This window comes from Ciona intestinalis, unplaced genomic scaffold (assembly GCF_000224145.3).
Source record: "Ciona intestinalis unplaced genomic scaffold, KH HT000174.2, whole genome shotgun sequence".
NCBI classification, from domain to species: Eukaryota; Metazoa; Chordata; class Ascidiacea; order Phlebobranchia; family Cionidae; genus Ciona; species Ciona intestinalis.
Window position 1 is genome coordinate 131,247 of NW_004190496.2, and position 15,028 is coordinate 146,274.

A 15,028-nucleotide genomic window follows, 5' to 3' on the forward strand; every position below is an offset into this window, starting at 1 on the left:
TAATAATTATGCTGCTTGGCTGAGGAAAACATAAATATGCAGCAGTGCTACTTGTGGAACATATTTAGGTTGTTTATTACCGCCTACATTGTTTAGAAACTTTAGAGTAGGATAATATCGTCTGTTTAGCCCGTTGGTTGTTCTTCATTTTCTAAGTAGCTGACATTGAATGTGTTGCTTTGCCTTTGTACGACGACGCGTGAAAAGGCTAAACTACGATGCACGTGGACGTTAAACTACGACGCACATGGACGTTAAACTATGACGCACGTAAAGGTCAAGTAGAAAGCACGTCGCCTCGAACGAACGATTTATATATCGGTCAATCTTGCAAATACACACGGGGAAAGGATCAACGCGTAACACTGACGTCCAGCGTTGAGCAAGCGTAAAATAACAGCAATGAAACGCCGAAGTGTTATGACGTCACGATTGTGTTACGTCATAATAGGCTCCGCCTCTGCACTACATTTCAAAACTCGGCGCCTATGGATAGAAGTATCACCAACAAAATACCAAACGTGGTAAATAACAAACAGAAAATTACAAAAAAATAGTATTAGGCAAATGTTACCATTAGGTTGACTATAAGTATGAAATTATAGATAAGAATGAACACAGGAAAACTTACCAGTGAAGTTAGATTAGGAAACCATTCTCTTACATCACTGGAGAAACAAAAAAATATGAAAACATTTTATAAAAATTGAATGATATAAATTTACTTCAGAAAAAAAAAGCTGGGGTGACACGTTACTCCAATATGTAAACTAGGTTTAACACCATGTGTTTTAACACCCGAGCTTTAATATCAGTCTGTTTCCCAAAGGCTCCTAACCCTTAGCCCTAACTTAAGTTTCAGAATCATCAGGGTTTTAACTAACACAATTTTATTTTAATTTTCAAAGGTCGTTATTATATTTACCAACCTGATGTATTCGGTTTGTGAAGTATATTGACTACAAAGAGGGTTACCATCTAAGGTTAACTTGATGAGATCCCAAGACGAGATCTTCTCAAGCTCTTTTATCGATTTTAACTGAAATTTAAATGATTGCTGATGTAAATATAAACACTAAAAGCAATAAAGCAACAGTTTTTTTTTAATGCCACAAATTTTCCTAAATAATGGCAACCTATAGGCTATTAACTTGAATTAAAATTTAAATATTTGCTAATGTAAAAAAAACTAAGTAATAAATACCACTATTCTAAATAGCAAAAGTTTAACTAAATATGGCCAAATTAGAATTGGAACCAAGAACTACATAAAAACACATTTCAATTAGGAAATCTTAAGTTTTGCAACGATACTTACAGAGTTCTTGGCAAGATTCAGTTCTTGTAGGAAAGGGGTGAATGGTATGAGGTGTTTCAATCCATCGAACGAGAATAAACGATTGTTGGAAATATCCAGTGACTTTAACTGTACAATATATAGATAAGTATGAACATCATATATGTGTTTAAGGGTTCAAAGTCCTACTTTTTATATGTTGTATGTTACATCTATATGGGTTATAAACTTCTACCATAGGCTAAGGCATCAAACATTTTAAAATGCAGGGGAGGCAGAGATAGTTGGGCTACATCTACAATGTGAAATAAATCCAACCTATTGGTTTCTCATGTTTACCAATTACTGATTAATGCAGAGCAGGAAATTCCAGGGTTGGTCCGCCCACCCTGCCACCCCAGGTTTGTTGCCTAGGTTGATGGTTAATAATGACTTACAGTAAGGTATGCTCGGGATACTAGAATGTAGGCCAGGGTTAACCCATCACCCCAACACCCAACATAGCACTCTAAAAAGTGGATTTCCCTAAACACACATATTTTCAAAAGTGCGGGAATAGCGTTTGAAATATTTAAATTCTGATAGAATTACTGGTATGTTAAAATTAACTTCACAAACTAAAAGATAAATTTAAAAACACCCAACATCTTACTTACCGTTGAAATATTTTGAGCAATTATCCTCGTAATGATATGCATGTGAGCGCTTGTGTTTACTTTAAGAAAAATCTTCTCGCCACGTAAAACTTCATCACTGAAGAGAGCGGACGCATCAAGATGATGGGTGTCAGACTTGTATTTGGAAGCCAGAACTTCCTGCAAAAACGGGGTTTAAATTTTCAACGTAAATTTGGAATTTTACATATTTTAAAACTAACGCCACACTTTATAATTAGGGTATAGGTAGCCCTTACAGAGTTATAATTTCTATTTTGTTTCAAATAGTAGCGCTTTCGAGTTATTGTACCTACAGTATTGTCAATATATTTACATTCAATAAGTTTAGAGGTCATAATACCTTGGAAAAGAAACATATTATCACAAAACACAAAGTAGTGAACCACAAACACAATCGAACGCCAAAGTTTCTAAAATAACACAAAGTTGATACAAAAAATAAATAAAATATTTTATACCTGAATTTTAGATATTTTGTCGTTAGTGATTGGTGACTGGTTGTACGGCCTCATTAGAATCGCAACCTGGAATGTAGGAAACAAAATATATCATAAATTATAAAGTGTTATGACTGCCAAAACATATTTATATAGGTGTACCAAACATATGCTAGTTTAACAAAGTTTGATTTTAAGCACCGTTGTTTTTAAAATAGGTTCCACTCGCGAATGTCCACCTAAACTGTAAATTCATGCAAGATAAAAATAAATTGAAAACGTTTGTCCCACCTTTTCACCATCTGGTGACGTTATCTTTCGGCTACAATCTCTGATAGTACCCGCTGTTACGTGATCATCGACGAAAAAACACGAATGATTGCCATCCAAGTGATACTGTGGGCATTAATAGATGGTAATTGTGATTTATGGTAATTTTGTATTGTATTGTTCGTGGAGGTTTTACATTGCAGCATGCCATAGACTTTAAACGAATTTTGTAAATATTATTATTCGTTATGTTACTAATGTATTGTAATCAATGGCGCCACAATCTTTGCTATTATACTACAAATACCATGGTTACCATTTAATGCGATTAGCTGTAATACAGTGCTCTTCAAGTGGTGTGTGTATGTATATATATACACCACATATCTATATATGAGCGCACAAAAAGGTATACAAGGGTGCATCACAAACTTGCTGCATTAAAACCGATACTCTTTACAAAACTTTAAGTGAGTTGGTGGTGTATCATAAAACCCCGTAAATGGGAGAGGGGTCAGATTGAAAAACAGCCTTGCAAAAAACTTTCAGTCGTTGCCGTTGAGTGAAACGTTGCTTAAATCAACTTTTATTAATCACAACTTCTTTTTATTGACTCCGTTTGTTATTTAAGGTGAATAAATTAATTTAACATAAAAGTAAGGACTCACCTGAACTGGGTGAAATTGAACCATCGCCAAAGTTTGAATTTCTTGTTTTAACCATTCTTCATCTAGGGTACTTCCTTTAAGAATCTGTAAAAATAAAATAAAAATTTTCAATACAATTTCTCTTACGAAAATTTATATTTTTATAAATTATGGTTGCAGGTTATGAAATTCACCTCGATTCGCTGCTGAATATAATTCTCAGGGAAACTTAACCTAATACCGCAATTTGGCGCATTGATCAATCAATATTATACTTAAAAACATAAAATATTTATAGATATAATAAAAACGTTTTTTTAAATATATGACTTGAATAATTGTCAAGCCGTCATTAGCAGTGAAGCAATTTTTCTGCAGCGTTAGCGAATACCGTAGCAGTAATTACTAAAGTTGCGGTAACTTCCATAGACTACAATTATACTGACCCATAAATTTGATTTTTATATTAAAACTAAACAAACACAAGCAAAACAGAAGACTCACGGTTATTTGGTACCAGTTTTTGGTTGGTTCTCTTCTACTTTGTTGGTTGTTGTTGTTATTATGGCGTGGTTTACGGTCGTAATTTTTACTTGGACGAGCATATGGTTTGCTGGAATAAATCGCTTGCATTTAGGGTTTGCATTTATGGTAGTTAAAGTTATATAAATTTTGGCAATGCAAAATAATTTAGCTATGTTTATTTGTATAGACACCTAACAACAGGGTAAAATCTGGGGTGACATTGTTAAAACAGTTACACTCATTGTTATCAAACATAATTATGGAACCTCATTGATTAATGTGGTCAATGCAATATACTTTGGCTCTGCTAGTTTATTTGTTTGGATACATAACAGCAGAGTAAAATCTGTTTAGGCATTGAACCGAGGTACTAAAACATATGTTGTCATGCATAGGAGACAAAGGTCGTGGCCAGAGTTGCAAGACTAATATAGAAGTCCAGTTATGTTGGTCTGAGTGTTTCGCGTAAACAGTTAGTTAAATTAGTTGCATAAGCGACGAACAAACAACAGCATTGGTGATGAAATAATGGGTCAAATCCTTGACAAGAACCTCAGCCATATAAAATAAGAATACAAATTTGGTAATAAATGTAATTTATAAATTCCCATATCTCTCTAGCCACAAATACTAACATTATATAAATTCTATTCTACATAGATTAGGTTCTTGAGGTCCTGAGATTTATGCCAGATGAGATTTGACCCATTACCCTAACACCCTTGTTTCTCAGAAAGTGACGTGCTCACTGCTCACGATAGTGAAACATAATAGAAATAAAATTTTGATAATAAACCTCATTTTTAAATTTCTATAATATATATACTTATCTCTTTAACCAAGTATATTAACAAGTAAACAGTAAACCATCGACTTACAATCTTCTGGTTTCGGTTCCTTCCATGTTGACGTCTCCGTCGTCGTCTTGTTCAAAGTTACCATTGTCACCCTGGCCACCAGAGGGAGCTCTATCGCTGCGAAACTTCGAGCCTCGACCTGAACTGTAATGCGAACTACAAAAAAATGTTCAATTTTTTTATCACCGGCTAAAAAGTGAAGTCAAAATGTTTCGATCATTGGTTTAAACTTTTACACGCAACTTATACAGTTGTGAAAAAATCGAAAACAATTCTGAGCATATTTATTCGTGGTGAACAAATTAAATTATACTTTATCTCACTTAAAATATCCCAACCAATCTTATATTCAATCTGCACTACTTACCGCGGTGGTCGATTACCGTGCCGTCTCCCCCTATTACCCCTGTAATTACCCTGACCCCTGGAGCCTCGTCTGTTACCACGGTAACCCCCCCTTGAAGTGGAACGATCTGATTGGTGATGAGTTTCAACACGAGATCTATCATCGTGCTCGGAAAAACGAGAAGATCCGCCTGACGAAAAAATAAATTGTGAATTATTTTAAATTATCAAGTTTAAAGTTGGTTTAAAAAGCACTGTAAAGTAAACAGTGTCTGTGCATATAGTTCTATTATCCACATTACATCGGATTGATTGTGACGCCACTAACATAAAATAGTCACTAATGAATGAATGAATGAATGAATGAAATTTATTTCGTCTCTTCGGTCACGATAGCGAAGAACAAGGGGGGTTAGGGACCGTTTCGGCCATTTACATATCCCTTGGCTTTTATCTGAATTAAACTTTTATCTGATAAATATCTTATGTTGGTTTATACAGCAGATTTTATTCTCTTTGTTAAATGCTAAAAGTTATAAACTTTCAAATTATGTTTTGTACCATAAAACATATAAAATATTGCATCACCATTACTATTGTTAATCTGATACTTTATAAAATAATTCAATTTCTAACCTGAATCATAACTATTCCCACGGCCCCGATTTCCTCTTCTATATGCGCACATATTTGCAGTGAGATTTTTTACAGGATAGTAAATTTAATTCCTTGAAATATATCCAAATTGTATAATAAAGTTTTCAATATAATGCGTAATACTCAACAACAAATTCTTATTTTCCATTTCCACAAACAAACACGCGCGATTGATTGGTTGTTAGTAGCTCCGTTTTGTACATCATTGGACAAAGCTTTTTTATTATTTCTCACTAAAAGGCACATCCTGTAGGTTTACCTTTTTTTCTTCGAAAATTTCTCTCCTTTCTCGCTTCAAAATACATCATTGTGCACGTTCATGGCTTTGTAGGTCTTATTTCATTTAAACGTTGCTCTTATTGGACACGAGGTGACCTTTTAGATTTATTTTTTCGTCAAACAGTTGTAACCGTATATAGCCTAACATGTGTTTGATCCCTGGATCTATTTTCTAGAGCGAATACAAGTTTCGTACTTACCGCAGTTTATTGAAATCAGAAATTTCCTTCCTACGATTACCCAAAGTTAGTATAGACCAAGTTAGGAAACGGATTGTAAAACAACGAGTCTTGTTTTCCATTGTCGCGCGTCTATGACGTCATTGACGCCACCATTACGGAGCCCACGGCATAGCATTTTATCATTGCTGGGTGCTGTTTTTCGCCTAAATAATGCGATTTTTTAAGAACCAAGCACTTCTGCGCGTAAAAATGGCTTTCTACTAATGTTATATTTTATCATAATAATAAACCTCACAAAAATAATCAACTTTTATTGAACACTCAATCGATTAAAGAGTAAAAAAACCAGAAAATATCAAGTTTACTAACCAAAAACATAAAAGAACATGTTTAAAATATAAAAATATAAACAAAAACGCATAACATTACCATAAACTGATGTATCTGGCTATAGTTTTGCATGTAAATTGCCGTGATTTTACTTTTTGGCTCACAAACTTAACACGTATACCCGGCAACGAAACTTAAGGTATCTTTGTAAAATTGGCCCAATATCAAAGTGACATTGAGGAAAACAATACTGAGTTACTATTTTTGGTCCTCCGCTTGAATTAGTACTTTACGGGTCTATATGAAATCGGAAAACGCGAACACCTTATCTGCTAGTACCTAAGCAATTTGGAGCCGCTATACGTGTTTTCTAACTTTGTATCGCTTACAAGAGCTAAATGAACACATGCCGACCATGCATTTGTATAGGCGATTCACGCTCTGTGGGCTCCGTAATGGCGGACACGAGCGCCGTTTCCTAACTTGGTCTATACTAACTTTGCGATTACCTAACCACCATTATGACGTCATGCTTAGTCACCAATGGCAATTCTCCACACGCGACGGCAACAAATGTCCTAAAGGCAACGTTGGTTTGCATTGAATACATAACATCAGAGTCCGTATATAAACATATGTTTATATACAAATAGAATGAAAAGGTGTCTTATCTTCCCCCACTCTACTACACATACAATGACATCAACAGACTATAACATTGTTTACTATTACTTTGGTTGAAAAGGTTGTATGGACATACGAGTAATTTGGCCGTTTTACAACTGCTGCTTAGTAAAGTTATTACACGAACAATACAGTATATTTTATGTTATTTTATAATCATTGTTTGTCTGACTCTATGATACTACTATACTAATGGGCATTATATATTTACATAGTTTCACAAGATTCATTTTTGTAATTTATTTACAACTGAAAATCAATTACAAAAACGAAGATATAAAAAAGCCAATGGATATTTTGTGGAGCAATTCATGATCTAATTATTCGTAGATTATCACATAAATCGTGAAAGCACAGCAAAGAAAACAGAAACAATTGTAAAACTGATTTATGTTATCAAAACGCGTGTCTTTGTTTGAATAGGCTATAGCGTTTGTGCAATGTCGTGACATACCGTAGAGCCCTGGTGTATGTGTCGGAAGCTCGTTTAGTTAATTAGGTCTGTTAATATCAAAAACGTGATGATATGCCAATCTTGTTGCAAACGTTTCATGCTTTTCGTGATTGATATTGCACGAACGATTTTTTTCCGTGGCTAAGAAATATTTGGTTTAACGGTTTAAATGGTGACTATATACTACTATAAGAAGTGCTATAAAGGGGATTTAAATAAACGTATTTACAGATTATAGAAACGTTTTTGAAACAATTTTGATTCTGATAGCCATATATGTTTCTAATGGACGAAATGAAAAGCAAAGTTGTTCTAATTACTGGTATGTTGGAAATTAGTTTCACGAACTGTAAAGAGAATTTCACATTTGTTTCTTTTTCCAGGAGCGTCCAGTGGAATTGGCGAAGGAATAGCTCATGCCTTTGCCAGAAAAGGAGCATCTGTATCACTGTGTGGACGAAATGCAGCGAACTTGGCAAAAGTTGCAGAAAAATGTGTTTCCGAAGGCGCAACAAAGGTAATGAGTATTTCAACCTAATTTAATATAACCAAACTTTACACCTATCTCTGTGAAAACGGTAACGTATAATGTAGTACTGTGGGGTAAGATGGGATACTGGTAGCAGATAATATTTCATTTTTCCTAACCGAGATTTGAACTATCAACAATGCTCTTTTAGAGTCATGCGGTCAGATAGTTCCGTAAAATTGTTTGTTTTAATTACTATACCAAATGAGACGAGAAAAGAGAATGAAACATGAGCTATGTTTAGCCCGCCCTTTATACTATATACATTAATTCAAAAACACACCCAAGTGAAATTATCGGTACAACGACACATTTTATGCGTAGTTTTAAGAACCACTAAAGTTTAAAACTATCTCCCAGGCTTTAGAAATTGTAGCAGATTTAACGAAACTTGGAGATATGGAACGGCTGGTGGATGAAACGGTTGCAAAACTTGGTCAGATTGACGTACTTATCAATAACGCTGGTTACTGCTGCGCTGGTGGAGTAGAAGACGTAAATCTAAATATGAAATCATGGGATTTTTAAAACATTTAACATTGTGGGATATGATGGGATACTGGTAGTATACCTAAATCCCACATTTCCTGATCGTGTAACAATTAACAATAACGCTCTTTTAGAGTCGTAAGGCTACGGTTATAATTCTGTAAGCATTCTTGTTTACTACCAAATAGGACGCAAGAAAAGATAATAAAACTTTTCTCACCTTATACCCCAGCAGTATATCATGTGGTTTTTTAACTACATGGTTTCAAATGTTTTTTAGGCTACTGTTGCGGATTTCGACATGGTGTTTTCCGTGAATTTAAGAGCGCCTTATTATTTGATTCAGCGGTGTATACCACATTTGAAAAAGACACAAGGTGAGGGGTGGAAGTTCATGTGTATGCTGTTTGGTGTTGACGTTTTGTATATACTGAGGCGTTCCATTTGGCGAGTAATTATATAGAGTTTGGCTTCATAACCAAAGGTGCGACTATGGTGCTCGATGTTGCTATTGCTGTTGGCGTGTGTGTGCTTTTTACGGACATTGTTCGACCCAGTGGGTTGTCCAAATTGGCAGCCGTACGAAAAATGCCATCAATCTATAAAGCAATCAGTCACAAAGTAAGATGTGCAAAGATTCTTGTTACTCCACTACGCTAAGATTTACAAGTGCCATTAATTTATTTAATATTGAGCTTCCTTTAACTTGAATGAATGAATGTAACTTACTTAACCTTGCGTGGTCGGACAACGACAGTCGTTATAACACGGGTGTTCATACACCTCGTGCCAGCTTACGAGTTACCAATTGTATGTTACTTTGTGGGTATATGTTACTTCTTATACTAACTTTATTAAGCTTACTACACTCACCAACAAAACCTTTCAGGTTGTGTAATCAATACATCCAGCACATATTCGTTGATTTGTAGACCGGATACGACACATTACAGCTTGACAAAAGTTGGTCTCGACCACCTTACCAGATGTGCAGCATTGGGTAATCGTATTTTAAAGTTTCGTATTTGTAACTTATTTAATGTTTTATAGATCTGGGAAAATATGGGATTCGCGTCAACAATGTGAAGTAAGTGTAAATAAAAGAGTTAAACGAACGCAATTTAAGACCGTTAGCACATAATATCCAAATATCCCGATCGTGTTTTATTCAATTAACAGCGGTCTATGGGAGTTGTGAGGATACAGTTTTATAATTCTTTGACTTTTCTTTGTTTACTACCAAATGGGACGAGAAAATAGAATGAAAAGGTGTCTCATCTTCCCCCACTCTACTACACATACAATGACATCAACAGACTATAACATATTGCGTTCTGTTTCCCTGTACTGTACAGCCCTGGATTGGTAATAACACCAATCCAAGAAACCTTCGTTCCTCGTGATCAGCTTGCTGCTTTCTGTGAAGAGTTTAGAAGTAGAACTCCTCTCAGAGGTGAAATGATGACCACACATGAGATTGCGGATGTTGTGATCTTCTTGGCGTCATCCGGAGCAAAATGGATCACTGGAACGTGTATTCCGGTTGATCAAGGACGCTTTTTGATGGGACATTAAATTCACCAGACTTCTGTAAATAAAGCAAGTTATATCAGTGTATAATGAAGTTGTATCACTTCGACATAGAACCATGGGTACATTCGGTTAAATAAATGAAACTGATGCACAAACTAGTCACGTCGTTGCAAGCTATGCTATGTACATATAGTAACCTTACCTCTGTTCTGTGATACTCAAAATTAATGCATTTTAATAATGATATTCTTAGGTTACGAGGTATTTTACGTTAACTGTCTTAGGTTATCATGTAGCGCTACCAAGAGGTGTTGTTAAATACAAGTTCCTAACGGTGGGTGGCGCCAATGAGCGAGACACAATTCGAGCACAAAATAGTTTTGGTGAAATCACTTTTAATTGGGTTGATACAGTTTCGGCAACCGAATTTCATTACGTAGTCGCACTTATACTACCTACCAAGCAAGGATGCGTTACACCAACAAGCATAATCGTTAATTGACATAAATAACGGAAGAACAGAATTTGATTTGGAAATAATTGCCCGTGTCCTAAAGTGCATGCTTTACATGACGAATAAATATGGGGTGGCTGGGGTATAGTTTATGATTAAGTTGGTCACGAGGTTAAAACAACGTAGGATGAGAGACATAACGCAATGTAGTGGGATAGTTGTGAAGTATTAATAGACTATTATAGAACACATTATATAGAATATAAGCTGTTAAGGGTAGGGGGAGGCGCTATTTAAAAACTAAAACGATATAACAATTACGGATTCATGGCAGAAATGATGAGTCACCGCGATGTGGGAATGCGATAACAGGGGAAACCCCTAAATAGGTAATGATTATATTATTATTAGAAATGCTCCTCCAGCATTGTGCAGAGAAGAGCAGCAACTTCTCCAACGCTGCTCCTAACTGTCAATCTGTACATCTGAAAAGCAGGGGAACGAGTTTAGCTTTTGAGTTTGACAAAAATAAAAAATCTGTACGAATATAACTTGTGTGATGGCTTTCTGACCAATGTTGAATGATATGTTAATATTATCAATATTTAACTTGAATACTACCATAACACCGTTATATTAAAAATTAAAAATATATGCTAAAATTTATATTTAACTTGAAAATATTTAACTTGAAAACTTAATACTGTTATTTTATATTAGAATGTTAACAATATTTATTACAAACTTAAATAGATTATACCATAATACTGTACTGTTAATTTTAAAATATATGCTAAAATTTATCTTAAATATTTAGGCTCTTAATTTTTATAATACAATATACATAAGGTTTAATTGAACAGAAATATATTTTACTTTAGCTTCCTTGTTGGGTTCGAGTCGAAGCAAACATCCAATTTGCGAAGTTTTAGTTTTCACGATTCCAGAACCGACCAGATTGTCAGGGTTCGGGTCAACGTTAATTAACACGGACATCCCAAAACCTGAGGTGTTTCGATGAAAGTAAATATTGTTATAATGAATGTAACTGGACCTAGTTTACTTTAACAGGGGGGTAAAAACAGTCATTATAGCACACGTGTTCTGTTTCAAACACCTCAAGCCCGCATACCAGTTAAGTCTGGAACTTTGTGGGTGATTAATATTTGGGGTAATTTTTATTCACTGCGCTGTAATATTGGGGAACTCTGACTTGCAATCCTAATTCCAATGTTGTGGCATGCAGTAGGACCTCACTCATATAGAATAGAACGTGCATATACAATGTTGGGATAATGGGCAACTCTGGTCTAAATCCCATGTCCCATGGCGTGCCTCACTGTAGGACCTTACTCATATAAAATAGTATGTGCATATACAATGTTGGGATAATGGGCAACTCTAGCATAAACCTCAGGTCCCATGGCTAACACGCTGTAAGACTAGGAACTCACCCACTTTATTATGAATAATAAAACCCACATACATAAGATAAAAAACACTCAAGCCTCACCTGTAAGTTTAGTTTTAGCAGCTTCAGTATCTATAGGATGATTGGCTTGGAATATTTTCTGTGTTTCTTGCACCGGTTGACCGAGTTGTTTCCATCGATTGAAGAAATCTGCCGCCGGCATGTTCGTGCCTTCCATGAACTTGTTGATTATAACGGGCAGTTTAAGGGTGACCTGCTGTGGGGTACTAGCATGCTGATACCTAGGATAAAGATATTGTTTTTGTTATAAAACAATTTTATATATATTTTAATTTTTTTTATTATGTTGCCTATCAGGCCTTAAGGGTTGTATCATTTGTGGCACAACATTAGAGGTAAAAAAAATACAAGAAAATCAAATCACTAAAAAATACCGAAAGCTTTTACTTAATTGGTTTGTAATAAAATTTATGGTTGACCAGTTTAGATAATTTATCACTAAAGTACAAATTTAAAAAATAAAAAATATTGTCTTGTAAAAATATTAACAAAATTAGGGTATGTTGAAAAATAACTGCATTGAAGAATAGGTTAGATTGGACACATTGGGAGTAAAATGTCAATCAATTTAGACATGGATAAACCACATAACTACCGTAGTTGTAGATTAGGTGAACCCGAAAAGAAAGTGATGCATTCAAGGTTCACGAAGTGTTGGACTTGAGCTCCACCATCTATTTGGGTGGGAGCCTCTTTTTGTGGAGCAATATTTACCTAGGTAATAAAAATAAAAGATTAGTTTTAATGCAAAGATAATATTTTTTAAACTGACCGTGTTACAGCTGTTATTGTGAAGTAACATTTAACAGAGTAATAAAAAAACATTTTTTTTAAAAAAGAAGTATGCAAACAAATTGTTTTTATTAAATTGAATGTGTTATAGCTTAGCTGTCTGGTAATTTTACTAAATTGCTAAAACAATTAAAAAGTTTTACAAAAATACTCAAAAACAGTAAACATAATTGATTGAATGTGTTTAACTTATTTATTCACAAGTTGCAGAGCAATGACAGCTGTTATAGCATGAATGAACCGAACGCTGTAAGGCAACACACCCTCCCAACCCCCACCACCTATATACTTACCTCAGATTATATACATAGTTACCCAACCCCCATATCTCACCTTTCCCTGCAGGTCAGCTCCCATCGAAACAGAAGCCGAGAAATTTTGAAGTTGGTTCCCAGTTTTGTTGCCGAAAAATAATCCAACTCGACCTGTGATAAAATAAACAAGAATTTGGTCAAACATTGTCTATTGTATGTGGTAGAGTTATTAGTTAGCATACTCTGTTTCTTTTGCTACAAGGTATAATGTATGTTACTTTATCCTCGCGTGGCCGGAAAACGACAGTCGTTATCACACAGGTTTAACACCTCGTGCCAGCTTACAAGTTACCTTACGAGTTAATAAATATAGAATTTTTGGCTTTTATGATAAAAACTCCAATTTTAATATTTTTGTATTCATCATGAATACCCTAAAATAAAACAGCATCTTTTTCACCAGAGAAACCAAACAAGTCTATAATATATGTCATTAGAAGAAACACTTTGGCTGATATAACTGACTTGATTTTAACTATTTAAACAACTACTCAAATTTTACAAAAATGGGAAACTATTCTTAAAAACAAAGAGAGTAAACACCATATTGTTCTTTGAATTCACATTTGACCCCAACTTGAATGAGGTTGTTCTCGAACAAAACTCCGCTGTTCTTGAATAGAAACCTTGAAAATAAAAGGTTTGATTTATTTATAATAATTAACCAGCATTGTTAAAGTGTAGAAGGAGGTTTAATCCAGATTTTCTACACTTTAATGGCAGTCTTAGACTCTCAGTAAAAGTCAATGCAAAATTTTGCAGTGTGCACTACATAATTTTTCATGTTTTAATTTTTTTCATTGTTAACAGAGAAATTCTAGTGTTCCCCAACTTGTTTTTTATTATTTTTCTGCAGGAAACACTGTTATCTATGTACATATAAATGAAGACTACATTTGACGGATAACTAATGAAACTACTGCTAGCAACGCAATTGGCAGAGAAATGATCAATTGTGTTCTAAATGCTTGAAACAAAGTATCTTTGTTTCAATCGCCACGCATGTTTGAAACTTCTTACTGTGCCGCTTCTGGGTCAACAGATCCAGCAGTCTCCGATAAGGGAATTTCCCCCAGATTAGCGGGCAAAGTTAACACGTCGTCAAAACTGTCCACGCTATACATGTACGTATAAACAAGGGAATAAAAAAGGAAAGAAATTACACTCGAGAACAATATTTGCAAAGAATTTTCTGCACTCACAGTAAAACAAAAAATCAAATTTTTCCTAACTTTAATACAGAAACCGTATAACCCAAAAATCATACAAAAAGGTACCCATTCACGAGCTATTCCTTTCTATTAGAACAGCGGTTCCCAAAGTATGGGTCGCGACCCAAACATGGGTCGCACAGGGTTGTAGAATGGGTCGCGCCAAGGTGATGATTCAAATTTATTAAAACGAGTTTTTTTCTTTTTAAGCGTTCGGGTTAGGTTTGCGCTGTAGTTCAGCCTTATATTTACCATGTTTTTCTTAGCCAGGTGGGCTGTTTGTTACGAAATAGTAGGCATTCACACGTGGATTCATTGCATCATAATAGCGATTGTTTAACCTGGCAATTAATTACGACATAATAGCAATTCACACGTCGAATATTTGCGTCATAATAGGGATTGACACGTAAATCATTAGGCATGTAGGAGGTTTAAAGCAGGCTTGAATGTTAAAGAGGCACATGCATCGTATTTTAGCCTTTTTTTTAATAATACATTGAAAGATCCACACAAACAGTTGAAGATTTAAAAAACTCGGGCGTTTGTGTCGATAAATAACTTTGAAAATGT

At 34.9% G+C, this 15,028-nt stretch overlaps 3 protein-coding genes across 4 annotated transcripts in view; 1 reads left to right on the top strand and 2 right to left on the bottom strand.

The window, feature by feature from the left end:
• Positions 1–5,863, bottom strand: part of LOC100176525 (nuclear RNA export factor 1) — a 10,361-nt gene extending 4,498 nt beyond the window's left edge. Inside the window, exons 1-11 of one of the 2 annotated variants that reach the window (XM_018816311.2) lie at positions 5,692–5,863; positions 5,078–5,246; positions 4,732–4,854; positions 3,833–3,941; positions 3,350–3,433; positions 2,703–2,807; positions 2,433–2,498; positions 1,954–2,112; positions 1,319–1,426; positions 930–1,039; positions 632–668 (exon numbers count right to left, since the gene is read on the bottom strand). In XM_018816311.2, the coding sequence (XP_018671856.1) occupies positions 632–668; positions 930–1,039; positions 1,319–1,426; positions 1,954–2,112; positions 2,433–2,498; positions 2,703–2,807; positions 3,350–3,433; positions 3,833–3,941; positions 4,732–4,854; positions 5,078–5,246; positions 5,692–5,743 (1,122 nt within the window). In that variant the 5' untranslated portion in view covers positions 5,744–5,863. Of the gene's footprint in view, positions 1–631; positions 669–929; positions 1,040–1,318; positions 1,427–1,953; positions 2,113–2,432; positions 2,499–2,702; positions 2,808–3,349; positions 3,434–3,832; positions 3,942–4,731; positions 4,867–5,077; positions 5,247–5,691 lie in introns of both variants that reach the window. The other variant, XM_002129644.5, reaches the window with a different exon arrangement.
• A 1,520-nt stretch (positions 5,864–7,383) lies between these two features.
• LOC100184351 (uncharacterized oxidoreductase TM_0325-like) lies at positions 7,384–10,234 on the top strand. Its single transcript, XM_009863564.3, has 7 exons — positions 7,384–7,963; positions 8,025–8,158; positions 8,531–8,665; positions 8,940–9,036; positions 9,549–9,659; positions 9,710–9,746; positions 10,015–10,234. The coding sequence occupies exons 1-7, from the start codon at positions 7,918–7,920 to the stop codon at positions 10,232–10,234; spliced, it is 780 nt and encodes a 259-aa protein (XP_009861866.2). The 5' UTR covers positions 7,384–7,917.
• Positions 10,235–10,570: 336 nt separating this feature from the next.
• The window catches only part of LOC100181986 (AP-2 complex subunit alpha-2), a gene marked incomplete in the record, with an annotated part of 13,380 nt that continues 8,922 nt past the window's right edge, over positions 10,571–15,028 (bottom strand). The window contains 7 exon segments of the mRNA XM_009863554.3: positions 10,571–11,131; positions 11,523–11,650; positions 12,160–12,359; positions 12,734–12,852; positions 13,264–13,355; positions 13,788–13,870; positions 14,265–14,360. Coding sequence (XP_009861856.1) covers positions 11,054–11,131; positions 11,523–11,650; positions 12,160–12,359; positions 12,734–12,852; positions 13,264–13,355; positions 13,788–13,870; positions 14,265–14,360 — 796 coding nt within the window.